Here is a 26734-nt window from a genome sequence, read left to right on the forward strand (position 1 = left end):
TTCCTAACAACAAATGAATAGGATATTTTATTTTTAATTTGACTACAGTAGACATTGATAGAATTATGTTATTATAGTACGACATGAAACATTTATGAATGCGAGCTATAAATTCCGTTTAAAACCAACAGATGTTGCGTAGGTACCTACTTATTGCGCATTCGCTAAATGTGGCAAGATATTTTTCACACTAGTTGTGACTAAAATGAATCGTTTCGGATATTTCATTCTAAAATTAATGTCTTATTTTGCTTTGTTGAATTGTACACTATGATATTATGACCCTTTATTTTTAGCAAAATATTACAATATTCAAGCAATAATGATTTTCTTTAAAAAGTGGTAGTGGTAGGTATGTAAATGTATAAATTATTATCAGATAAAAAAATATCGTCTTAACAACAAAGCTAGAGCTAAAGTGGTAACTATATTAATATCTAAGAAAAAATATTGAAATGTACTTATTATGGAACTTTAATAAAATAAAATACGACACACTAAGATATAGGAACAGCTACCAGCTCAATATCTTATTAATGAGAGCACCATTTCCACTATCTAGGCATTATCAAATCATATCTGTAATTACTAACTGGAACATCTAGATTTTCGGACATTTGCTTCGGATGTAGTTTCTAAAATAAAAAACAAATCAACTTACTCAGAAGCCAGGAACGCTTTGAAGGTGCCACCTACAATGGCCTTCACTGACTGCCGGTGACACCTATTATTGGCTGCATTCCATCCAGATGTCTTGGATAACATGTTGCCTGGATATGGCTGGTTGAGAGCTGCGATGCGAATCTGTGAGAAAGAATCATTTGTTGTAATGGGGCCTTAGACTTTTAGGATCAGATATCGGTGATTTTCAAAAATAGTCAAATCGATTCCGATATTAGACTTAATGAAAAAAATCATCATCATAATCATCACTTCAAATACAGGACTGCTGAACAAAGGCCTCCGACAATCCTCCCATTAAGTGAGGGCGTGGTAGGTCCCGCCGTGTAGGACTTGGTTGTTTATAGTACCCAAAACGCCGACCACTATGCGGCAGAGGGATCACCCCAGGTTTTAGTGGGTTAGAGCCCCACATAACCTGCCATCCCCCGCCGGTAGTTATGGATACTATCCATTGGATAGGTCATTTTCCTGGGTAAAAAAGGCCTCCCCCAATGATTTCCATGATTGGCCGGTTGACAGCGGCCTGCATCCAGTGCCTTTCTGCAACCTTTATGAGGTCAGACGGGTTCACAGGGGTGGAATGCGATGCGCTTACAGCGGCTTCCATTCCAGAACCTCGATGCCCGACCGACCGTTAAAAAGTTTATTATAAGTATGTTTATTTAAATGTATAATTTCAAGGAATACATAAATGAACAAGCTGTTATTTTGGCAGAACTAGCACAGGGTAAATTTTAAACACCACCTGAGTGAAATCGACGCATGTTAGTTTATTGCATTCATGTATTATTATGATAGTTTTTCATTCAATGGGCCATGCTTCTATTTAAAATATGTACAGGCATAATAATAATACATATACAGTGGTAACTAAAAAAACATACTTTGTCATGGTAAGGTAAGGGGGTCAAGCAGATTAATTTCGTCTAATCGGGAGTTTTTTATGCTTAACAAGGCAGTTTGCAATCGAATTCTGATTTCTCTTGTTCATAATTAATATAGAGCATAAAGTAATGATTTTATATTGTTAGGCAATGATTTAATTGAGGTATTTGATTAATTGAATGATGTCTTGATTGTAGCAAACATTAATTTACTCACACTGGTTCGTGGCCTAGGCGTTGTGGTACCAGATGGCTCTAACGTAGAGACCATCTGTAAAATATTGATAATAAATCAATAGGAAATTCATACTTCACAAAAGTTTTTTAAAAAACATGCTTGCTAGACTTTTTAGAGAAAGTGGAAAAACTTGATCGACTTTAAAGTACCTTTTTGTCTGAACTCTAAAAAATCGTATCTATAACAAAGATATTAAAAACCAAATTTTTAGATCGATACTTACGTATTTTCCACGGACACTTCTACTCGTATCGTAGCCGTATCTAGGCGAAGATGTGACCTATGAATCAGATTGAGTAAAATATTAAACATCAATAAATAAGTAATGGTTTAGAGGTGAAATGAGGACACTAAAAAATGTACTTTGTTCAGTGTTCACCCAGGTGATCAAAGTGGAATACCTTTTGGTAAAATGGCGGTCAGCTTGACCGCAGCACCGTAGAACCTGGATATCACAGGAGTTGTAGCGGTGGGAATATTCATTTACTACGTCATGTGTCGAATTAGCGATTATCGAATACGATAGCCGAATGGTGGAGGGGTCGGACTGGCCGACTCGTGATCCGGGGAACGCGGGTTCGGTCCCTGCCGCCGCTCGACTATTGTGGTGAGCTCACTCGTGATACAAGCATATACATTTTAGCTTTAGTACGAGGGGCTAATGGGGCTATTAGTAATTTGTGTAATAACGAATAACTAATAAATCTTAAAAAAAAGTTTAACTTACATGGGTTTCTTCAACAGGATAGTATCTTCTTGTTGTTGTTGGTTCCGTAGTTGTTTGTGTTGTGGTGCTTGCTTCAGTCGGATCTATTACGGCGCCCATCTGTGAAACCAACTTTATTATCATTATTATAAATACTACCTATTGTGACAGATCGTTTTGGGGTGTGAATTTATCACAATTTTGAAAAAGTATCCCAAAAGATAACAATGAATTTTGAAATGTAAACGAATTTATGTAACTTTACATAATAATATTGTGATTACGTTAGCTGGTTGAAAAAGTTAGACATTTAGTTTGCAAAATAATTAACTAACTTTTTCAACATAACAATTTATTATTCCAAAGTAATCATAGGATTCATATTAAAATAATTTGGGATATAAAAAGCTTTTTAAAAGCTTACATATTTACTGGAAATACAGTCATTATTTATGAGATAAATATTTATTTTATTGCGTAAATAGTAGTACTTTTCTATATAACAATTCTCTATTAAGTTTCGCATCATAAAACATTATGGTGCATTCAGACGGATGCATATTTTATACTTGTACAGTCAGCGTCATTGTAACAAAGACGTGTTGCGAACTTTTTGACTACTTTGGGTGTCACGATCTATTTGACGCTGCCCGTACCATATGCATTATACCATACTTACAGAAACGTGTTGCCATCCCCTATCCACTCTTAGCAGCAGAATTTTCTCGTGCAGCACATACGCTAGTGTTCCCTCGCGGATGCTTGAGGTTCTCTGTGTAAAACATCAACACAAATGGTTCCGGTAATTGAAATATCTTCAAAATGTAAGGGTGGCTACACATTTGCACTGTTAGAAAGAGCAAAGAACAAGCGCGTGAGCAACGCGAGCTTATTAAATTCGAGTTAGCCAAAGAATGATTCCGAATTTGAAATCAACTTAACGTCTTAGGCTGGTTGCACCATCTTTCTTTACCTTTGACAAACATCAAGAGTCAAACTCCATACAAAAAACACCGGTTATCGTTATACTAGTTACGGTCAAAGTTAGGTGGTCGCAACTCAGCCTTATAAGGTTCCTTGGAAAATATTAATTAAGTTCGTTACAATTTTCGATTTATTACGTATACGATTACTTAATGCTTAAGTGAGCCATCTTTGCAGATCTACAGCGTAAGAGCCTATGCGAAAATGTTTTTGAAATACATTCAGCTAAACTTTGTGAATGAATCCACACAAAGCAACAAAACGTTCACTAGAGAGTGGCTCCAATGCAACTATGGACATCCTTCATAAAGCAACGCAAGTTGCGTAATTATGTTAACGACGACAGTCTTTTGTGATGAGCTTTGATGCAACACACTTATTGCAATGAATGCAGAATACGCCGTGGTGTATATTCTTTACAGGTGGCCAAGTAAAGTGAATTGTAAGAACCTAGTTCGTGGCTCCGTTTCTTTGGGTTACGGTGGACACTGTCGGGTTTAATGAGAGTCCCCGCCTTTGGTGAGAGTCCCACCATAACCCACTGACCGTCCCCTTCGAAAAGCATTTCCCGACGTTTAAAAAATATGGCCTCCAAAAGTTTATTTAAATGTGATTACCTATTTAAATGTGTATATTCGGGAAATTTTATTGTAATGTTACAGTGGAATGTAGAAGCACCCTTACTGAAATGTTGTTGTTTTGATAATATTATAGTCCTGGGGCGAAGTAAGTTATTAACATTAAGGGAACAGTTTAGTTTTGTTATGGAAAGTCAACAAACGGTCTTGTTGTATTATTGACTAATATTGGAATATTTTACAAATAAAGGTAATATAGTAGTTTATTCTAAAAGTTACGTGAACATTTGGCACTATTTTATCATCATTTCAAATAATTGCAGTTTCCTGTTACGGAAGCCAAGACAAATGCCACAAATTACGATACAACCTAGTTTTCCATCCAGCCGCTGATAGCTACCTTCTTGAGATCATCGGTCCATCGAACATGGCGTCTTACACTTTATTTGTTGGTGGTAGGTATTCAATTTTTGGACTTCATTAAAATTTACTCTCATTTTTAAGGGCGTAAATTATTAAAGAAATAAAGCTTCAATCAAACCAACGATTGATGATCGCGCCGGCGATGGCATTCTGCACGCGTTTGGTGTGGTTGAAGCTTTAGGAAGTACGACCAACCTTAAAAAGAGCAGTTGTTGTTTTGTAGATCACAGTTGCTACAGTCACAGGTTCATCGTCATCATCATTGTTGTTTGGATTCGCTATAAAAATTAAGTTGGTGAAAGGTGAATTTGTTAGAGAGAATTAAGGAAAAAATCTTATAGGTATTTCATTAAAGATAATTCCACTAACCATTAAGTTACATTTTTGAACCTATAAGTTAAAATATGTTAACATTATTCTCAATACTCAAAGATACCTTGAACAACATTTAATTCCTTTACACAAATTAAACAATTTAATGATATTATTGAACATGACTATACTATTGAATTAATACTATTGAACATGGACTTACCAGCAACATTTTCAGTGAATTTAAAATACGTCTGCTGTGATACAATGCCTCCAGGCTCGCCTTTAGGTCCAGTTATTGACAAACCCGGTGGGCCTGGTGGCCCTGGCGGTCCAGGGGGTCCCGGAGGGCCAATGACTGGTTTTTGAGCTGCTGCACAAGTTGAGTTGGCCCCAGGGGGTCCAGGTTTACCCGCTGCACCAGGTGGGCCGATTTCACCCCTGTCTCCTTTGTCACCTTTCAACTGAAAGTTAAGTAAAATTAATAATTAATCCTTTAAATGCAGATCGATTTCAGTGGCAAAATATATTCTTATAAAAGAAAGAAAGCCAACTTTGACTATATGAATGAATAATCTTAATTATAGCGTTCTACTGAAAATCAGTAAAAAAAGGACCTACCTTTTTCAGATCAATAAACGGTGCACTTTCACCTTTCTCTCCCTTCTCGCCATGCGTTCCATTAATCCCAGTTGGTCCTATGGGGCCCTAAAATGTTTAAATACTACAAAATATTAAGGTTTTAGATGCCTTATGTTCTAATAAGTCGATGGGTTTTCAACATCTTTCAAGGAAGATAGAGAATACAAAAATGGGCTACATGTATCTCAGATTGAGCGTTGCTTACCACAGGTCCTGTTTGACCCGTATATCCCCTGTCTCCTCTAAGTCCTTTTGATCCTTTGATACCTTTATCTCCCTTTTCTCCAGATTTTCCTTGAGGGCCAGGGCTACCCTGGGGACCTGGACTACCTTCTGCACCCTAAAACATATGATAAAAACCAATAAATAATGTTACATTTCACCGGATGAGATGACAATCATATTTGTAGTAGTCATAGAATACCTTTAAAACAGTAACATCTATGTTGACCGGTAGCCCTGGTGGTCCGATATCACCCCGGTCTCCCTTAGAGCCTTTTGGGCCAATATCGCCCTTTTCTCCTCTCTTTCCTGGTTCACCATCAGCCCCATCACTCCCAGGGTCACCGTCCCTGCCATCTCTTCCTGGTAGGCCAATCTCGCCTGCTTTACCCGTATCACCCTGTGCAATGTTAAAGTTATACGTAAATATGACACATCTGTGTATATTTGACACGTTATTTGCCACAACCCAGAATTTAAGCGGTGTTTTATTACCTTTGCTCCACCAACTCCTGGTTCTCCTTTTGGTCCTCTTAGCAGTTTTACGATTTCTTCTTCTGTAATTGATGATATAAGTAAGAATAATAGATAAAATAAAATAAAATAAAAAACACTGGGGGACGAGGCCAATATCAATTAGAGTTGTGTACATTAGAAAATAGTATATTCTTACTAACATTTCGATTTCACAAATCTGTTCTAGATTTTTTTTAACTTAAGCATAAAGTACAAAGTAAAATAATTTGTACAAATTGGTAACACTTAACTATGACTTTATACCAATAAATATGAGTTACAAAAAATACATATAGTTTCCAAATAAGAATGAGGCTTTGATAAGGATCCCCAACGCGTTTCGTTCAACCGAAAAATGACACAAGCAGCTGCGGTATCCAGTTATTCGGGCGAGAAAATTTTATAGGACAACCTCAGCTTAGTATCTTTCACCACTCTTTTCACTCATACGCTGACAAAAAGGGACAAATGCACAAAGCCGCCTTAATAAATCGACGAAACAAAACGCACTAGGGGCAGGATAAGGATCAAAGCCAATAAAGCCAATAGTTGCAAAAAATTCTTGGGGATTCAATCCACTTACGTTATTACACACACGTGAGCAGAATACTCTGTTTGGTATTGAAATTTATTCGGTGTATATTATGTCTTTTCAACTTGGTAAGGTTAAATAAACAGTGGATTGTTTGGAGGCGGGGTAAATTGACTTACTTTCTGTAGGGTCTGTATCTGAATCTAGAAGTGAAGACAGTTTCGCTGGTATACCAGGTTCGCCTGTGTCTCCTTTTGCACCAAAATCTCCTACAAATAATAACAATCACATCAAATATTAAAAATGGATACTTGAAAATACATATTGGCAAGTATTTTAAAGGATAGTATTTTATAAATGGTTAAAATTATTAGTTCTAGACACGCGGCAGCGTGTCAAGCCAAGTTCAAGCAAAGGAACTGGCTAGCCAGCGCCAAGTGTAATATTATTAGTTTTACTCGATCGAAACAATTAATTTGGACAAGTTTCTAATCAAGTTATAACCTGTCATGCCCTTTTCACCACGAGGACCTTGGTCGCCTGGCGTCCCTGGTATGCCGTTCAACCCTGGTTCACCACGGCTGCCGGTTTCACCTCTGGGTCCTTGAACACCTGTATTACCCTGAATATAATTATATTAAATATAAAAATATACCTAAACGCCTTTTAAGTAAATACTCAAAAAGTATTTAGAAAAGTGCAACAATCGACATCAAATCATTTTCTATCTGCTCACAAGTCAAGGCAAACTGGAAACTATTCAATTTATCTAGCTTCCAAAATAATTTCCATTAAAAAAGTTACCAGACTACAATAAAAATATGACTGTTTTGTTAATATTAGCATAATTATTACACATAAAAGTTACTCAAACAAGATAAATCGGTCAAATAAACGTAGTTCCAGTTTCTAACTGGATACTGAATAATATTGAGCTTGATTCAACTTACCTGTTCTCCTTTTTGTCCTTTTAACCCCTCGGATCCTTTTTGGCCCTTATCACCAGCGACACCTTGAGGGCCAGGTGATCCTGGGGGTCCTATTGGCCCCTGTTCACCCCTTGGTCCAACGACTGGAATTTCTTTTCTCACTTCTGTGTCCTGTCAAAATAAACTCGGAGACAATTTTTCTCGGAATATTATTTTCCTGTATAATTAAATTATATTCTAAGATAGAAGTCAATAAAAGACATTTTATGAAACCTTCATCCCAGCTTGGTAAAAGCAGTATGGTTTTTAACAAAAAAAAAAAAAAAAATGCTACTCTTGATCTCCGATCTTCTAGTGATGACTAGTGATGAAATAAGAACAAAAGTAGCTGCTAAGTAGTTGATAAAAGAATGCAGCAGTGTTTAAATTTATTCACCTTAGCGCTAGGTCCAGGTGGACCTGGTGGACCCGGGTTTCCTTGAATGCCTTGTGGTCCAGGCTCTCCGTCTATTCCTGCTGGTCCTCTAGGCCCTTCTATCCCATCGTGTCCAGGAATGCCGTCATCTCCTCTATCCCCCTTATCCCCTTTTGGACCTCTTGAACCTCTCTCACCTTGCTCCCCTGGTAAACCCTGTTCGGAAAGAGTACGGTAAGGCGAATACGAAAATGAATAAGATTAAAAAGTAAAGATAAATATTATTTACAGTAGGTAATTGACAGGTAGTAATAGTAAACAGACCGTCAGACCCATTGGACCTGGTTTTCCGGATTCTCCAATAGGCCCAGGATCACCAGGGGGGCCTCTCATCTCCGGCATTGTCTTCAGCAGGCTTGAAACTACAGTTTCTGTACATCTGCAATCCTATTAATTTTCAAAACGAAAAATAACAGTTAATTATAAAATGAAAATAGTTACCATTTATTATCATAAATGTATGTAATATTAAACATGTTTGGTTCGTAAAGCTAAAAATTTTTACCCCGGTATCTCCTTTTAATCCAGGCTTTCCAGGGGGACCTATGGGACCTGATGGGCCTGTTACAAATTCTCCTGGTTCACCCTGTGAAAATGTCATCACAATAAACACTCTGCTTATAGTTAAGGAAATAAAATATTTTTTTTAAACATGCTTTAATCTCTCACCTTAATTCCTTTATCTCCCTTTTCCCCCTTCTCACCCTTTTCTGTAAACAGAACAGAATTTGGTAACTAATATTTTGGTACAAAAAACATTCATAATAAACTTGATTATAAAAAAATCTTACCACCAGGTTCACCTTGTGTAAACTGAAAAATTATACAACAAAATATAAATATCTTTATGGAAATTTTTAGGTGTTCTGTTATTATGTTAAGAAATTACTTATTTTGCTTAAAGCTTACTAGTTAGTTTTCTACTTTTGTTACATTAACTACAATTTATTATTGAACTACGCAGTGTACTTTTTAACATTTTATTAGTGTCAAGATTATAATTCAATTATTTGCTTGAAGCTTTCTACTTTTGTTACAATATTGCTACAATTAATGCAGTGCATTATTATTTTTATTATAAGTGCCAAGAATAAAATTTAATTATTTGGTTAATATTGTTTTTAAAGATGTTAAAATGTTTAGTAAGTATCCTTTTGATTTACTGTACAACTGTACAAGTCAATAGACGCGTTTTCAGCACTCACACCATTCAAACATTCTAATCCAATTTTTATGTAACTTCTTTTAGTTTTTTTTTGTTCAACATCTACTTATATCTTTTGTTGATAAGAAACTGTATCGCATGAAAATATCCCATATCCAAAACGACAGATTATCCCAATTAATTTTGAACTTTATTTCTCCATCGCTTTTAAGTTCAAAGTGATTGAGTGAATTTCTCACATTGTTATAGCTTGATGTGCTGACGATTGTTTTGAATCATGCGTTCATTTTCATGAAAATAGCCCCGTGACTGAATGAGTGAATGATTTTTATTGTTTTATGTTATGAGACAAAATAAAATCTATAAGTATATAAATATTATTAATAATAAACTAATTAGTTGCAAAATAGAAGTTAAAAAGCAAACTGGAACTTACGTCTTCCTCACCCTCCTCTTCAAACTAGGAAACAAAGTATAATTTGTTAATACATCGAAAGCAAATTAAAGCAGCAAAAGTTTATTATTATTTATATTTTCGTCATTTTCATTATTATTATTATAGAAAATAATAGTAAGCTTTTGCTGCTGCTAATATTTAGCGAATAAAGTAATGTAAAATGGTTTAGAAAACATCATTATCTATTATCTAATTACATAAAGAGTCACGTCATTTTTTTCTAAACCATTTAACTTAGGATATAAAATTACATAAATATAACGAATAAAATTAGATTCCATAATATTTTTATGCTTGATTCAAAGCAAAGCACCTTTTGCATGTCATTAATTAATGAAAAAAAGAATTAAGTGATGATAATAATAAGTAGGTACTAGTTTTGTTGAAACTCTGTGCGTAGAAATGAAAAGGTGTTCCTGAAAAAGCAGCGACAGTACAATTTTGCCCCAATTTTTCGCCAAATACTCTGTAATTTGGAGTTAAAGGACAGTGCCAATCCATATATGGAAGTTGGCCCAAGTGCTGCCCAGAATGAAACCATACTGCATTTTGTTCCTCAGGCCAATACTAATTTGTAAACCGGAGCGCACTGAAACCTATCCCTGGAGTTAAGAGAAAAAAAGAGTTTTGTTTGGAATTATTTACATACAAAATATCATCGATGTATACGTTCTACGCATACGATTTTGCGGTTGTGGCATTAAATAACACTCGCTATGTTGAACTTCACCATCCTGCATCCGTACACCTTACTTTAGTGCGACTTAGACATTATTTATAAGCGATCAAGCGCTGTTGCAGTAGTTTGGTTAGTTGACAGAAATTAATTATTTACAAACTGGAACAAGAAGTTTTAGCTTACAATAACTTCAGTAATCGATTGTAATACACCAATAAATGGATTTTTTGCACGGATTAGGGAGCTAAAACTTCTTGCTTCATTTTGGAAATAATGAATTTCTGTCAACTTACTAAATAATTAAAACAGCGCTAGATCGTTTATAAATAATGTCTAAATTGCACTAAAGTAACGTGTACGGATGCAGTATGGTTATGTTCAACATAGCGAGTGTTATTTAATGCCAAAATTGCAAAATCTTATGCGTAGTACGTATACATCGATGATATTTTATATGTAAATAATTCAAAACAAAACTCTTTTTTTCTCTTAACTCCAGGGATAGATTTCAGTGCGCTTCGGTTTACACATTAGTATTGGCCTGAGGAACAAAATGCACTATGGTTTGATTCTGGACAACACTTGGTCCAGACCCTGGCACTATCCTTTTATTAATTGTTATTTTTTGACCGTAGCCGAAGTTTTCATGAAACTTATCTCCATATTAGTTGTTATCATTTTTTGTGCGTTTGTCTGTAATTGTTTGAAATAAGAAATAAAGTGACACACAGACAATAACACATGAAGGAATTTAGTGGAAAAACAAGAATTTACATTTTTGTAAGTAATTATTTCCGTACCAAAAGACAAATTATCCAAATTGTCCCCCCAATTTTGATTACCGAGATTTTAAAAGGAGTTTTGTGAGTTTAGAACATTGACAGCCTTCGAAGCATTTTTTAGACATAAAGATATACCAATGAATCATACTAACGCTATCTGGCAATTTGATATCCTGGAAAATAATGGTAATAACATAAATATTTTACTGATAAATAAAAAAAAATGTGAAAAGTTACAGAGAAATACAAATTCTGGTAAAACACAATAAAATAAACTTAAATCTACATTAAAATATTTTATTTTGGGATGAATTAAATGATAAAAACAGAAAAATCATTTAATATCTTTACCTAGATAAATAATTTTGTTCCATTGAACTCGTATTTTGTATAATTACTGCAAATACCTAATAATAATAATGCCTAATATGTATTTCTTATGATTGATTTTTAATTTACTAAGGATTAAGGATTTTTTCCTAATTAAACAAACCATAATTTTATTCCTAATTCTATTTAAATGAACATTTAAGTGGGCTACTTACCTCTGCTTTGCAAATATTCTCGTCGACTACGTTATAGTATATTTTAATTTGTCTCACTGCACCCTGCAAAAACATGAAACATTACATTAAATTATTACCTGGTTTTAAATAACAAAATTAAGGTTATTTTAACAAAAGAAGACGATTAATATTAGACAGAGCTGTTAAAAAAACTTTGTGGTCTATAAAATAAGTATGATACTATCAAAAATATTGAGCACAGCCATTTCTCAAGCTAAAATTTTACTATTTGGTAGACTATAAGGTAGTACTGAAGCAAAATAAGTATATAGAAACTCTAAAAGGAAGAAAAATAACTAAAATCCTTCTTTCCAGCATCAACTATATAAAAATCCAATCTCATAAACCAGTGTCGATGGCAAGCGAATCTTTTCCAGCTTCAGTTTCATTAAAAATCTCGCTCCATCTCCTCACAAAAGAGTACCTACTGACTCCCGTCATATTTTTAATCTCAAGCGGACAATGAGACGGCGTGGGCGCAAAGAAAAATGATTTTACCGAGTCGCCTCTTGCCATTGTATCGTCTACCACAGCGTAGAAACACAGCTGAGTCAACCATTCAAAGTTTTCAGCTGACCAGTTGAACGGTAGAGATATTTTTCGTCTGTGACCCAGTACTCATCCTGGCAACTTGGGGATTATTTCTTTATTGCTTAGAGAAAACGTGCGCTATTTCATTTTGACTTGACTACTCATGTAGTCTCATTTAGTAGGTAAGCACCTAGGGGTTATGTGACACATTTTGCTCTTTATACCCTTTTATTTACTATGAAATACAAGATTTCTTTTGAGACTGTTCATGTTCATGATCTCGATCCTTCATGAACTGTAGTAGAATATAAATGAAAAGAATTACTTAGCTATATTAACTGAATTACTTACAAAACTACATTAGGGTCCATAATGATTAAGTAGTTCATTTAAGTTGCAGACCGTAGTAACCGGTTTGAAATAAAATAGGTAGTATAGGTACAAGACAATATTTGTTATTCTATGTATTTTTGCTGTGATATTATAATAAAATTATAATAAAAATATACTTTTTTAAAAACAAGCTTTTATTCTGAATTTCGAAAGCTTGTATCGCGCATGGAATTTATTCCTCTTTTTCTCTGTTTGCGCTACAAGCTTTCGAAATTCAGAATAAAAGCTTGTTTTTAAAAAAGTTTATTTTTATTATAATTTTATTTTACACTTTTTAGTTATATCTTAATCTCAGGACCCTGGACATTATCTAACACTAAAGTGCTCGAAAAGACAAATCCAACGAACCCAAACTCGATGAGTTTCCGCTGTTTTGTTTAGGAGTTCCTATGGCCACCTCCCGACTCCATCATCAGACGAGCTCAATGGTACCATAATATTGCATTGTCATCGTACTTACATAAGTGTACCAAATTTCAGCTCAATCGGTTGAGGAGAACTGGTCTTAAATTCAGTTGCAAGATTTGTCCCACACATACTAACAAGTGAAGTCAATATAAAGCTTGTAAAAAGGCATCAATTCAACATAATACACAATGAAAATAAATAAATAGACACTCAATACATAAACTCTATGTAACAGCGATAAAATCAGAATTTTCAATGAGCATTGAAGCAATTACTTTACAATGGTCTTCTAATTTCCCAGTATTAAATCCGGTTGCGCGGACTTAGATTTTAATCTTCGTAATCCCTTAAGTTGCTGTTCCTAAACTGATTTTCGGCTTTGATATCTGCCAAAGACTACTCGAATATTGATTTAGTACAGCTTAAGCCGGAGCAAGTTGTCATCCTTTACAAAGGTACCAACATTATTTTTAAACGGAAAATGTAAAAGAAAACTTACAGCATTATAACTATGGTGATTGTTTATAAACTGATGCCTGTTTTCACCATCAATCCCTAATTTTTAAAGTGACCCCTATGAAAACAAAGTTCCTGTTATGTGTTACCATAGCGGTCACTTAAAAATTAGGGATTGATGGTGAAAACGGACATAAGGCTGAGTTGCACCACCTAACTTTAACAGTAACTATAACGATAACCAGTGTTTTTTGTATGGATTTTGACAGATTTTTGACGTTAGTCAAAGTTGAAGTAAGGCAGCCTTAATGTTCATAGAGTCAGTAGGACGACCCGCGAAGTTAGATCAAAAAATGTTGTCTACTTATATTTGAAATTGAATCTTCGTTCCACTACCTGACATAGTGTGTGCCAATCGTTAATACCAACAACTGTAAAATGCTTTCAAACATCTGAAACATTTTCTTTATCGTCTTCTTTTATAACCAGTTTGTGTTTGAGTGAAAATCGCGTCACCGCGGGAATATTGAATTTTATTACTTCTAAAATAAACGCTGTTAAAGGATGATGGGCATATTGGGCGTTAAACCAACAGAAACAAAAAGTATACTAAATTAAAGCTTAATACTAGTACTTCATTTCATAGTATGACAACAATCCTGAAATACGCCGGGATACGGAGATAGAGGTCGTTGAATATACAAAGTTTCCATAGTATTTCACATCACATTAGGGTAATAAAAATAGTATTAGGTCAATTAGATTGCTTTTATCGATCATATTGAGAGTATTGTATCATATCTTACTATCGATTCGATCGATTTAGTAAGTATGTATACCGAATAAATCATAATCGATTATTCGATTGCAATAATCGATTATATTGCTGAAAATAAGGAATTGAATTAACAATGAAATGATAGTAATGATGGTAATCAATAAAATCGATTAATCGAATTGTTAATCGATAAATCGTTATTTGGCAATATCGATTAATAATCGATCCGTGATCGATTATGCGACAACACTACAACTTAACTGGTAGAAATCCCATTGAAACATGACTGTGTTGATGTCATTTCTCTAAATGGTACCTAGGTATGGTCCTACGCTTTAATGTAGAACATGGTTTAAATATACCATTTGTTGGCCCCACTCCTGAACTGTTGGACATAATAATGGATAAATAACTTAATGTATTTAAAATGTAAGTAGATAAGTATATTAATTAATAATATTTTTTGTTTGCGCAATAAAGCACCTATTACTATTACACATTATGTCAATTTCCAAGCAAACCCGGGAGTTTTTGGTAGTTATTTATATGAAAATATATTTCTGATATTAAGTCCTAACAAATAATAGTAGTTACATTTCTGTTGGTTTTACGCCCAGATTCCATAGAAAAGTGCCCATCATCCAAAATTAAATACTAGATCCAGCACGAGCAAGACTAGGTTTATGATCTCAAGTCAGATATAACTGTGACATTTCTAGGGTTGTCTAAGATCCGTTTCAGATGAGATTAAATCTTTAATCATCTACAGGATTAAATATTTGATTTTACGAGGAAGTCCTCAAAGATGGTAATATCATGTTATTATTTTAAGTATTAATTTTGTTTTAGAATTAAAAATAAGCTTCAAATACGTTTTATTTGATCTTTCCTTGAAACCTTCAAGGTAAGCTAAAAACATTATGCAGGTATAACTACATCATTAGTGCTTCAGTACAAAATGGAGTAGGTCTAGTATAAATAGTGAAACGGTGAACTAGTCAAGTTCTTAATGGGCGATCCGATGGCTAAACTAAAACCCTAAGGCATAATGTCGCCTTAGGCCCGATTCGACCAAACTTTTATCCGAGAATAACTCCTGGTATAACTGGCACATTGACAGTTTCAGTATGGGAAATATGTCAATATGTCGAATATTCGTTTCAGCCAAATGACGTCCACTGATGGACAAAGGCCTCCCCCAAGGTTACCATTTGGAGGGTTTTGCCCTAATCGCCACGCTTGGCAGGCGGGTTGGCGATCGCAGTTTTTTGTTTGGTTTCGCACGCAGACGCTGCTGCCCGTCCGGTGCTACAGGAGTTCGTCGCCTCTTACGACACTGACGATTTATTCTAAAATTAATATGTACTGATGATTTACTTTAGATGCAGGCCGCTACCAACCGTGCGATGTGGAAGTCATTGGGGGAGGCCTATGTTCAGCAGTGGACGTCCTGTGGCTGAAATAATGATGATGATGAATATTTACTCTTGTTTGGTCGAATCCACCCTTACTCTGAAACACAATTCTGTTTTAAAACACGCAGTTATTTTATTCTGGTTTTATTTCACCTTCTTACCAACACTATAAAAATATTCCCGCGGATCCCGAAAAATTCTTCACGCCGCGCTATCTATAAAACTTATCCAACTTTTTAAGCGAAGTTATAAGAATGCAAAATTTCTGAACGTTATAACAACTCACGTACTTTTAGTTTAGAAGTTAGATTTCGAAACCTTACAACAAGGTAAGAGTGAGGTAACTGAGCGGTCCTTACGAGTTTAAGCCTTAAGCTGTTTTATTTTCTTGGAAATCTTGTTATATTTTAGCTTGGGGTTTTAATGTTCTTCGAGTTTTCTTGGGACATTTTTATTGCATTTTACTAGAAAGAGTAGGAATGGGTTAATGCTACTTCTCTTATCCATCAATGCAGTTTAAATCCTGCGTAACCTGAATCTAGAGTATGTCTGACATTGAAACCCAATCAGCAAAATTTTGAGTCCGGGGAAATCCTGACTGTCTAAGAAGAAATGAACCTAAGGAATACAGGAGAAATATGTTTAATATTTACTTCACTCCATTTCAAAGCGGAAGACAGATGACTGAATTATGTGAAGTCTTTCTAGAAAGATATACACGACCGAAACGTAAGGGCTCATTCTTACGGCAATTTAGTTTTGCGGGACAGTGCTAACAGGATGTTAGCGTGACTGTTAATATTAAAACACGTACTTATACTATTAAACGGGATCCTGCAAAAACGGATTGTATCCGTGGGAACAAGAATTAACATAGCGTACGACATAGCGTGAGCGCAGTGTTACAATTCTAAGCTATTTGACAGGCGAGCGTGCTACAAAATTTAATGTAAACCAACTTTATAACAAGTGAAGCTTAAAAATAATTACAGTTGAGGTATTTAACTGCTAACAAGTCGAGTAACACCTACTAATTTGGCAACAAACTTGCGCCCCGTATTTATGGCGTCGCAGCTGCGAGTACGGCGAACTCTAGTTTTGGACTGTTTGGTAGTTTGATTCGGTACCTTAATTTAGTAAAAGGTGAAGAATCCTGTTTTAGATCGTACTTTAGTTAGGTGATACTGGCATTGCATTATCAAAATAGTTCAGCTTTAAAATATAGTATTACCGCAATATATTTTTTAATCAGCAATTAGGTAGTACCTACTATTACACAAATCTAGTCCCCCCAACCTCCAACTAAGCTTGTGTTAGGAATGGTAGGTACACCATAAAATGCACAAGGGGCATTCATACGTGAGCAGGCCTCCTACTAGGTGGACCGACGATCTAGTAAATGTCGCGGGAAGAGCCTGGATGCGGGCAGCGCAGGACCGTTCAGTGCACGTCATTTGGCTGAAACGACAATGCACAATAATCCAGCGCACTAGGTTCGAACTACCGGCCCTCGAATTTTCAGTCCGACATTGACACCATATTAACGTTACTGTCACATTTCTGTGTATTCTTTAAGTACCGTCTCGCGGTATAGATCTACTAACGTATGATTTATATGTGTGTTCGTATTCGTCCAAATTATGCCACATGTGCTAACACTCGTAACAAAATAATGATATTTACGATGACACTTCAGCCGACATTAACTGGCTCAAGCCAGACTATTCCGTCGCAGTTTGATTCGGCACGGAATCCTCCACCTCACTTTGAGGGTTAAGGATGGAAGAATCAGTGAGAGCACCAGTTTATTTTATACCAAAATTTTAGGCTGAGGTTCACCACTTTAATTCAAACGTAACTATAAACATAACCGGTGGATTTGGTATGAGGTTTGACAGACTTTTGACGACTGTTAAAGTTAAAGTGGTGCAACTCAGCCTTATAAAATCAGTAAATGTTAGTTATCTGGGACATACTATGTTAAACTGCACTTGCTTTACAAAGTTTGCAAGTTGAGTGTGATTTTTTTCTCTAAGCTAATTCGTGACTTCTTTTCGTACTTCTTCTAGAGCTTAAATTATCAGAGTATTCTAGCTTTTACCGCGGCTTTACGTGCGTAAAATTTAGTGTCATAGATCGGCATAATAGCCTATACTTATGTTGGTCTGGGTAACAAACAAATAATCTCTAAAGTTTCAACAAAATCCGTTCCATAGTTTTTGCGTAAAATTGTAACAAACAGAAGTAAGTACATCATGACATCCTAACATCCAGACATCCATACAAACTTTCGCATATACAGTGTGAGTCACGTTAAAGTGTACATATGAAAATAGATGAAACTAGACCTATTTTTATCGACAAAAAAGAGGTCAAAAAAATTTTGAGATTTTTTTTAAATTTTTTATAGAATTTTTTTTCTTCCAATTACTTATTATAAAGAAAACGTAATAACTTTTAAACTAAGCGGTATATCCTGATAAAATAAAAACAGTAATAATGCTAAATAACAGGCAATACTAAAAAATTACATAAAATATACAAAAAAGGCCAACAAATAATAAAAAATGATACTTTTTGAAAAAAATCTGCTTTTAAATTCGTGTTTTTTTGGTTATTTGATCAATTTCTCCAAAAAATGCCCCTATAACCGGTGGTTTTTATTACTTTGTATTATTCTCTATCGTATTACCTTCGTAAAACCAAAAATCGCATGTCTCTATCCCTACCAAAACGTTTGCAATGATCGTTTGAACTAAGCCTCTCCGGGCGCGCCATTCAACGCTTCGTCAACAACGAAACTGAAGATGGCTCTAGATTTGTAATTTTGATAAAGACTAGTTAGATTTCAAATAAAAACAAAATATTTCGAAGTAAAATAAGCATTTTAGTTAAAATTAAAATTATCTCTACCTGTAGCGGAGAATAATGTTGTGGCAGGCCTTTGTTCAAACGATCATAGCAAACGTTGTGATAGGGATAGAGACATGCGATTTTTGGTTTTACAAAGATAATACAATAGAAAATAATAAAAAGTAATAAAAACCACCAGTTATAGGGGCATTTTTTGAAGAAATTTATCAAATAACCAAAAAAACACGAATTTAAAAGCAGATTTTTTTCAAAAAGTATATTTTTTTATTATTTGTTGGCCTTTTTTGTGTATTTTATGTATTTTTTTAGTATTGCCTGTTATTTAGCATTACTACTGTTTTTATTTTATCAAGATATACCGCTTAGTTTAAAAGTTATTACGTTTTCTTTACAATAAGTAATTGGGAGAAAAAAAATTCTATAAAAAATTTAAAAAAATCTCAAAACATTTTTGACCTCTTTTTTATCGATAAAAATAGGTTTAGTTTCATCTAATTTCATATGTACACTTTAACGTGACTCACACTGTATAACATTAGTAGGAAGATAATAGGAACGATGTAGATCCTTTGTGAATAAAGGATCCCTCCTTACCTTCTGCGGTTTGATTTTTGTTATAAGGTGAAATCCTAACCAAAAGAGTAGGTAAAGCTAAAAATAGCTCTATGGTACTTCACATCAATTTCGTAAACATAATTAGGTATTTAAGATGAAGAAATTGTCATTTCATCGGATGCCATATCATTGCATTCGTGAATGAAGGTCCAAAAGGAAGTAGATCTGAAGCAGCTGTGAAGTTATGACACAACGGATATTACCCAACCGAACCTGAAGGTACTACCATTGCTCACTTTATATCTCTTTGCGGGAATACAGGATACTGAATAAATAGTTACAATAATGTTTCCTGGGTAAAAAAGCAAGAGTGTGAATTAGTCCGTTGGTTAACTTATCAAAAAATACTCGACACGTATTTTTCACTATTTAATTTTCAAACAAATGAAAATTTGAAGAGATAAGCGCCAAAGTTCAAAAGTACAGGCCAGTGACGTCAAGGCGTGCTTAAAGGTGTAGCACTTTGTGACGTCACTCGGAACTTCAACGCATCATATTAACTTTGTAAATACTTGTTTGGTTGACAAATAAAAAATATACGTGCCCAACATTTTATGATAATGTACGGACATTTTTTTTTAAATAGAACCATAATAGTATTTAATTTTGTAACACTCATAAAATACAACTGATAGAGTTCTACATTTCTCTAGCGATAAGACACTGAATCATGTTGTTTAAACAATTTTGTATTTCCTGCACTGCACCTAAAATATTTTGTAAGATATGTCATACAGATACCTATACCTCACCTCTTAAAATCGCCCTAAAATAAAGTCGAAATTAGTATTACACTCGTATAAAAAAACGTGTTTTTTCTCAAAATATCTTACTCACACCCTTTTAGCCGTAAATAAAAATCTTTGTTATTTTTATAATGCAAATTAAGAAAGAGGTTGGGTCAAAAACATCCGGATTCGCAAAAAAGGGACAACCTAGGTACTTTAGAGGTTGATCCGAATATGCTCAGTTTTAATTCGATGTTAATTGCTACAATGATAAATAATTATACCTACTTACCTACGTCATAAACAACTATGCATTTTAATTGTGGTTTTGGTGATTCATGATCGAAGATTACTCGTGTAAGTTGTACAAAATTCGGCACATTAAGCTTACATACGCGCTTATAGGAAATCGCTGGACGCAGGCCGCTACCAACCGGGTAACATGGAAAGCATTGGGGCAGGCCTATGTTCAGCAGTCTGTGGACATCCTATGGCTTAGATGATGATGATGATGAATACGCGCTCGTTTTCAACAAACTTAAGTAGGGTGCAGTAAATTATACTGTTGACTATGTCAAAGATAATAAGATTGTAACATTTAACACTTTATCTCTCTATGCTTAAACATCAATCTCCCAGAACCTGTGACGTTAACATACTCAAGTTAAACTTGGCAATTGCTGAAGATTCAGGCCAACCTTTAAAAACAAACGGTACAAGGCAAAATGAAACTGGCAACACTTGAGAACCCGGGTATTCAAACGTCAGCCCGGTGATGTATCTCCTGAATATATGGCAGTACTTTTTGCAAGTTTACAACTCCACGCGTAAAATTTACGGTTAGAAGGCTCACTTACAAATTAGCCGTTTCGAGAACATTCAGCCTCAGAGGTAGCAGTATAATTTGCCACCCTCATATTTTTTCGCACAATAAAAATGCAAAATTTGAATAGGATTTTCGTACGGTGCGCTTTGAACTCATTCCGTGGGTATATTCAATGCAAACTTCCTCGGCGTACCCTCAATTTTTCTTTTGAGAAATTTTTTACTCGGCCAAACATGAAAGAGCGTAATAAAACTCAATTTAGCTTACTCGTATTTCACACGTCTCGTGTTATGAATTAAGGATGAAATACGGAATTCAAATGCATTCATGATGGGTCCATTGTTCTGATGTATGCGCATGTTACGGCTACTCGTATTTTAGAGTTGTCATTAATAGCTCAGATACAAGCTTTATGTAAGAAGATTTCTTAGGATCTAATTGAAGAAATATTTTTCAGAGCTCTGATGTAAAATCGTAAAAAGTATTATGTACTATCCGTTCGCTTTAAGTTTGCCGGTCCGTGGAATGCGCGTCCCCTCAGAAATACTTTTTACGAATTTAGCAATTTACGTTTGTTGGAACCTACAACCGCGCCCAATTTTGGGCTAATTATTATAAAATTTACTAAATTAAGTACCTTCATAGCCTTAATTATGATCCGGTTAGTGTAACAAAATTAATGAAAATAGGTTTTCTGGGAATTTTTGAGTGTACAAATAATCCCCATCCAATATTTGTTATTTGTAATTCAATAATACTTACTAATTACATAAACCAATGACATTTCAATACAAGTTTTAGTGGTTGGACCATGAGTTTTATGATCAAATCGTTTGTAACTGAAAGCTCTCATGATACGTGATAAATTCTGATTGATTTACAAATAATAAAATGCGGTATCATACTATGTTATTCAATGCAAACACTTACAATAAATAAACTAAATTGGTCCTATTTTAGTTTGAAACTAAATTGGTGATAGCAATTAATACAAACGTGGCGGCAATTCTCGAACTTAGTAAACCTAAAGTGGCCGTAAAGTTTACAAGAAAGAAGAAGAAAGAAAAAAATGTTTATTCAGCATCATCGACAATACACTTACAACAATTCTTAAAATTATTTAATGAGTATGCAATTACAATGATACTGAAAAGGTATCCACTCAGCATGGTGTCGTAGCATCTCAGAAGATAATGCCATGACGCTGGTCTTCCGTGGACACCCAAACAAGGAGAGCACTACTAAGCACAATAATTGCTCATGATACAAAATAATATAAATACCTTATAAATACGTTACACAACACAACCTTATTCCGATTGTAACAAAGACGTGTTGCGAACTCTTTGACTACTTTGGGTGTCATGAACTATTTGACGCTTCAGTACAACACTACAGGTCACAAAATAAACATTACTAGGAGGTCTCACAGTACGCGTGGACGCACAGGACCACACACGAACCAATCACAGAGCTCTATCCCACTAATATTATAAATGCGAAATTTTGGATGTCTGGATGTTTGTTACTCTTTCACGTAAAAACTACTGAACGGATTTTGTTGAAACTTTACAGTATTATTGTTTGTAACCTAGATTAACATAGCGACACAAAATTTCACGCGGGTGAAGCCGCGGGCAAAAGCTAGTTAAAAATAAGAATAAGAATATTCAGCATAAAAAAATACAGTACATAACATTAATTTACAAGCTATGCTGAAGAGGCGTCCGCTCAGCAATATTCGCGACATAACAAGCACCATGTCGAGAAGCTGGTTTTCAATGGGAACCAACACTATTCAACGCTGTGCGTTCGATTTTCTGCTTCACTTAAGCAATTATCGTTTGTGAATACGGGCGTAATACTCTCATGGCTATTGGGAGCAAAATTATATCACGTCTTGGGGTATAGAAATCCCATAACTGCATACAGTGACAAGATTATCCAATCTCTGGAAATTCAATTTTGAAGTTATTATAAACTTCAACCCTTCAACCTCTACGGTTGAAATCATATTATGTAATCCTAACTACGATTAATAGAGGAACGCCCATAAGTTTACGTGGATTCATCAATAACTTTTGTTAACATAATTGAACCAAACAGGATTAGCAGCTAGCCGATACCCGGCGTTGTAGTGTTGTCAGCTTGTTTAGTTACGATGAAATAGTTAAATTAACACAAAACTTCATGGTATGTATAACTAAGGCTGAGTTGAATTGCGTAACTTTGACGGTAAGTAGGTATAACGATAACCGGTGTTTTTTGTATGGAGTTTGACAGTTTTTTGACGTTTAAGAGAATAAACAAACATGAACCTATTAGAATCTAACATTATTTAAATATACTTAAGAATAACATGCAATGTATTTTTAAAAGCATAAATATGTTTTATGAAAGCAAATTTGAATAAGCGGATGTTATTGTTACTCAAAATCCCTACGGTGTTGTATGTTAGTACATGTATTTTTACGCACAATGATAAATCATTGACTATTGAAATAAAATTTCGGTCCTCGTTTCCTTGATTTATCTTTAATAGTTACTCTGTTCTCTAAGGCTGAGTTGCACCACCAAACTTTAACGGTAATTATAACGATAACCAGTGGTTTTTGTATGGAGTTTGACAGATTTTTGACGTTTGTCAAAGTTAAAGTAAGATGGTGCAACTCAGCCTAAGTATAGTTAAAAGTTAAATGTTTAACGAGTATATTTAATTTATTCAACAATTGTAAAACTTAGTACTTTAGGTCTAGCGCCTTAGGCCCAGAACAGACGGTGAAACGCAACTGCAACGAGACTGCAACTGCTAGTAACTTTTGAGTTGCATCTAAGTTTCTGCCATAGCGTCCGTTGAGAGACCACACATGACGCGACCAGTTTGAAACTTTTAACACCGTCTGTTTTGCATCTTACTCAATCAGTGCCTGAGGTATGGAAGCGGCGAGGGAGGGGTGACATTGACATATTATCATGACGTGATAGAGCATACAATTCTGAAGTGTAGACAGCCCTGTTCATCTCCGCAAGTTTACATCGAAAACAAAATACGCACGATGACCCACCTACAGGATACTATTCGACAAGGCCTCACATACGAGCGAACATTGACTCACGCACGCGTATTCTTGTGTATGATGGAAGAAAATAAAGAAAATGGTGTAGTAAATACTGTGCAGTATTTAACTGCCTAAATAATACTAAAAACACAGAATGTACTTTTTTAAGTTGCCTCAAGACACTGAGAGGTAAATAAGTAGTTAATAGGTATTATTCCTGATAATTCATGCTAAATCATGTATTTCCTCCGCCATTTTCCGCAGTTTGGCAGCTCACGTCACATCATTTTACCGAAGTCAGCCCTATAGCTTCGGCGCAGTGCCGATCACTGACGTTTGTCAACAAAATAGTGCTTGACTCTTGAGACAGGCTAAATTACACCATATTGTTTATGACATTGAGCATACACATTTTTAAATACCTTCGCGAAGTAAAACTTCTGTACATAGTACTTATTATTATTCTGTGGTGTAGATAACGTTTCACATCTCAAAAACACTCTCCCGTGCCGCTTTAATACCTTAGGCACTGATAAGCGAGACCTTAAAATATTAAATTAATCATCATCATCATTTCAGCCACAGGACGTCCACTGCTGAACATAGGCCTCCTCTAATGATTTCCACAATGCCTGGTTGGTGGTAATGGCCTCCCCCAATTATTTCCACAATGGTGGTAGGTAATATTAAATTATCTATGAGTTTTTAAGAATATGAAAATAATGTTCCTGAGTTTTAAATGTCCAGTTTAGAAGAACCTGGTCATAAGTGTTAATAGACTTTATTTCTACAGAAGTCCCATATTTCATAGCAGGTTGCGGCTTGACACAGCGCTAGATACAGCAGTATACACATAAATACAGAAAAATAAAACTCATTGACTCTACAATACTTTAAGCAGCATGTGCTTGAAATACCTACATAATAATATTTATCTTAAAAATAAAGGTAAGTATAACTAAAGGTAAATTATTGAAAATATTGATCGACTCTATAAAAGATAGATTCTTCAAAACTACCTTATCCGGTGATAAGTATTATTTTTGCACATCCTCTTTTTTATGCCATTGAATAAAATGTTAAATTTTTCTTATCTGTTTATCTATGCAATGAGATATTATTAAGTTGGTATTAAAATCAAGATATTAAGTTGGCGCTGCAGACTCCCAAACCTTGCGAGAGGTTTTTTTCTTATGATGATGACCAGATGGTTTTAGGTTTTGCATTGTTTAGGTAATCCGATTAACGAATGTTTTTGCAGCAGAATATTATTTATGAATATAACTGACTGTTCTGTTACGAGCTATGTCAGAGACTAGTGTCAAGCAGCGTCTAGACTAGATGAATGGACCCTGCTTTAAGTTTTGCTATTATTTTGCTGTTTTGCTTTTGTTAGAGCATTTCATTTCACGTGAAATGTTTGGGAAAATTATCTGGATTCTTTTGCTAGTTCCGTATTTTTTGCTGATTTTAAGCCATCGTCAGGCTTTTGGTTTATGATGCTTTGAGTTTTAATTTGAGAATGAAAGAAAATTATAATTTTCTACAAGTTATGGATTTTTTCATTTAATGTATGAAATAAATACTTTTGAAATACTTTGTGTTATCAATAATTTTTCATTTTTTATTCATAATAAACCCAAAATTCCATCCTGGAAAACTGTTTTCTCGACAGTAGCCACATCAAAGATGCAAAAGTAAAACTCCATTATTTCAAAGTACAGATGACAGCAAATCTAACTAAAAACTGTAGCACCTTATGTAGGACCATAATAAGACTCATTTCGCAATAAAATGTAGTTGGATTTTTGTCGATTGTTCAACAAAACACAAATTGAAGGGACGCAGTCAAACTGTCATTCAAGGAGCTATTTGTTTGAAAAATACGAAAAGAACGTTAGAATATTTTATGAAAATAGGATGATTTCTCGGTAACTGTTCTTATTTTATTCACCAACTAGCGGCCGCCCGCGACTTCGTACACGTGGATCCCGTTTTACCCCCTTAGGGGTTGAGTTTCGTAAAATCCTTTCTTAGCGGATGCCTACGTCTTAATATTAGCATCCACCTGCATGCCAAATTTCAGCCCGATCCGTCCAGTGGTTTGGGCTGTGCGTTGATAGATCACTATGTCAGTCAGTCAGTCAGTCAGTCAATTTGTATATAAAATAAATGTGTCGCGCGTGTTTTTAAAGATATATTATCCTAAAATATGTCGGTAATAGGTGCGAAGAGGAAATGTGTCAACCATTTTTAAGTCAAGGATATTTAAATTAAAATAAACTGAAACCTGCTTTCAGGTACTTTTATTTAAGACAAGTTTTTATCTTCAGCTTTACCCGCGTGTTGTCTGCCAATGAAAAACTTAATCGGAATAAAAACTATCCTATATCCTTTCGCAAAACTCTGACTTCTTCAAAAAGTTTAAGTTATTTTCGCATGTTATAATATTTGTAGGGATTTCTTTAAATATTATCTTCTCACGTTCAGTCACATCGCTCCATCATTGTAAGCTAGTATTACCCTTAACCTCTCCCAAGTGAAAATTCATGTTCTGCCTACTTTGAATATTGTACTTGTTTAGTTTTGGTACGTACCTTTAAAGAACATGGTACAACAAGAAGATGTAAGGTTAATGTACTCTTTAGGTAGCCATAACATCGTATTTTACAACTTTTAAATTACGTAGCGTAGTTATTTGGTTATGGGCTTTCTCTTGAAATTTCACAACTACATACAAACATTATGGAAAACTGCGTCAGCTAGCTGAGCTAAACTAACTCAGATTAGCTCTTGGCCTGTTTGCATCTGCACCCCCAATTGGAGTCTTAAGATTTCGGGAACATAGAGACTTGACTTAAGGTCCTATGTCCCCTA

General features: G+C 34.9%; 1 protein-coding gene across 6 annotated transcripts in view; it reads right to left on the reverse strand.

Moving 5' to 3' along the window:
- LOC135077432 (collagen alpha-1(XV) chain-like) overlaps window positions 1-26734 on the reverse strand; it is a 110711-nt gene that overhangs the window by 6566 nt on the left and 77411 nt on the right. Inside the window, exons 4-25 of one of the 6 annotated variants that reach the window (XM_063971967.1) lie at window positions 11754-11816; window positions 11361-11381; window positions 9727-9750; window positions 8917-8938; window positions 8795-8835; window positions 8631-8711; window positions 8390-8512; window positions 8087-8281; window positions 7672-7821; window positions 7226-7343; window positions 6901-6990; window positions 6169-6230; window positions 5876-6073; window positions 5657-5791; window positions 5431-5517; window positions 5033-5273; window positions 4693-4775; window positions 3192-3284; window positions 2534-2632; window positions 2030-2086; window positions 1786-1839; window positions 662-804 (exon numbers count right to left, since the gene is read on the reverse strand). In XM_063971967.1, the coding sequence (XP_063828037.1) occupies window positions 662-804; window positions 1786-1839; window positions 2030-2086; window positions 2534-2632; window positions 3192-3284; window positions 4693-4775; window positions 5033-5273; window positions 5431-5517; window positions 5657-5791; window positions 5876-6073; window positions 6169-6230; window positions 6901-6990; window positions 7226-7343; window positions 7672-7821; window positions 8087-8281; window positions 8390-8512; window positions 8631-8711; window positions 8795-8835; window positions 8917-8938; window positions 9727-9750; window positions 11361-11381; window positions 11754-11816 (2180 nt within the window). Of the gene's footprint in view, window positions 1-661; window positions 805-1785; window positions 1840-2029; window positions 2087-2533; window positions 2645-3191; window positions 3285-4692; window positions 4776-5032; window positions 5274-5430; window positions 5518-5656; window positions 5792-5875; window positions 6074-6168; window positions 6231-6900; window positions 6991-7225; window positions 7344-7671; window positions 7822-8086; window positions 8282-8389; window positions 8513-8630; window positions 8712-8794; window positions 8836-8916; window positions 8939-9726; window positions 9751-11360; window positions 11382-11753; window positions 11817-26734 lie in introns of all 6 variants that reach the window. The other 5 variants (XM_063971966.1, XM_063971968.1, XM_063971969.1 and 2 more) reach the window with 5 other exon arrangements.

This window comes from Ostrinia nubilalis, chromosome 13 (genome assembly GCF_963855985.1).
Source record: "Ostrinia nubilalis chromosome 13, ilOstNubi1.1, whole genome shotgun sequence".
Lineage (NCBI taxonomy): Eukaryota > Metazoa > Arthropoda > Insecta > Lepidoptera > Crambidae > Ostrinia > Ostrinia nubilalis.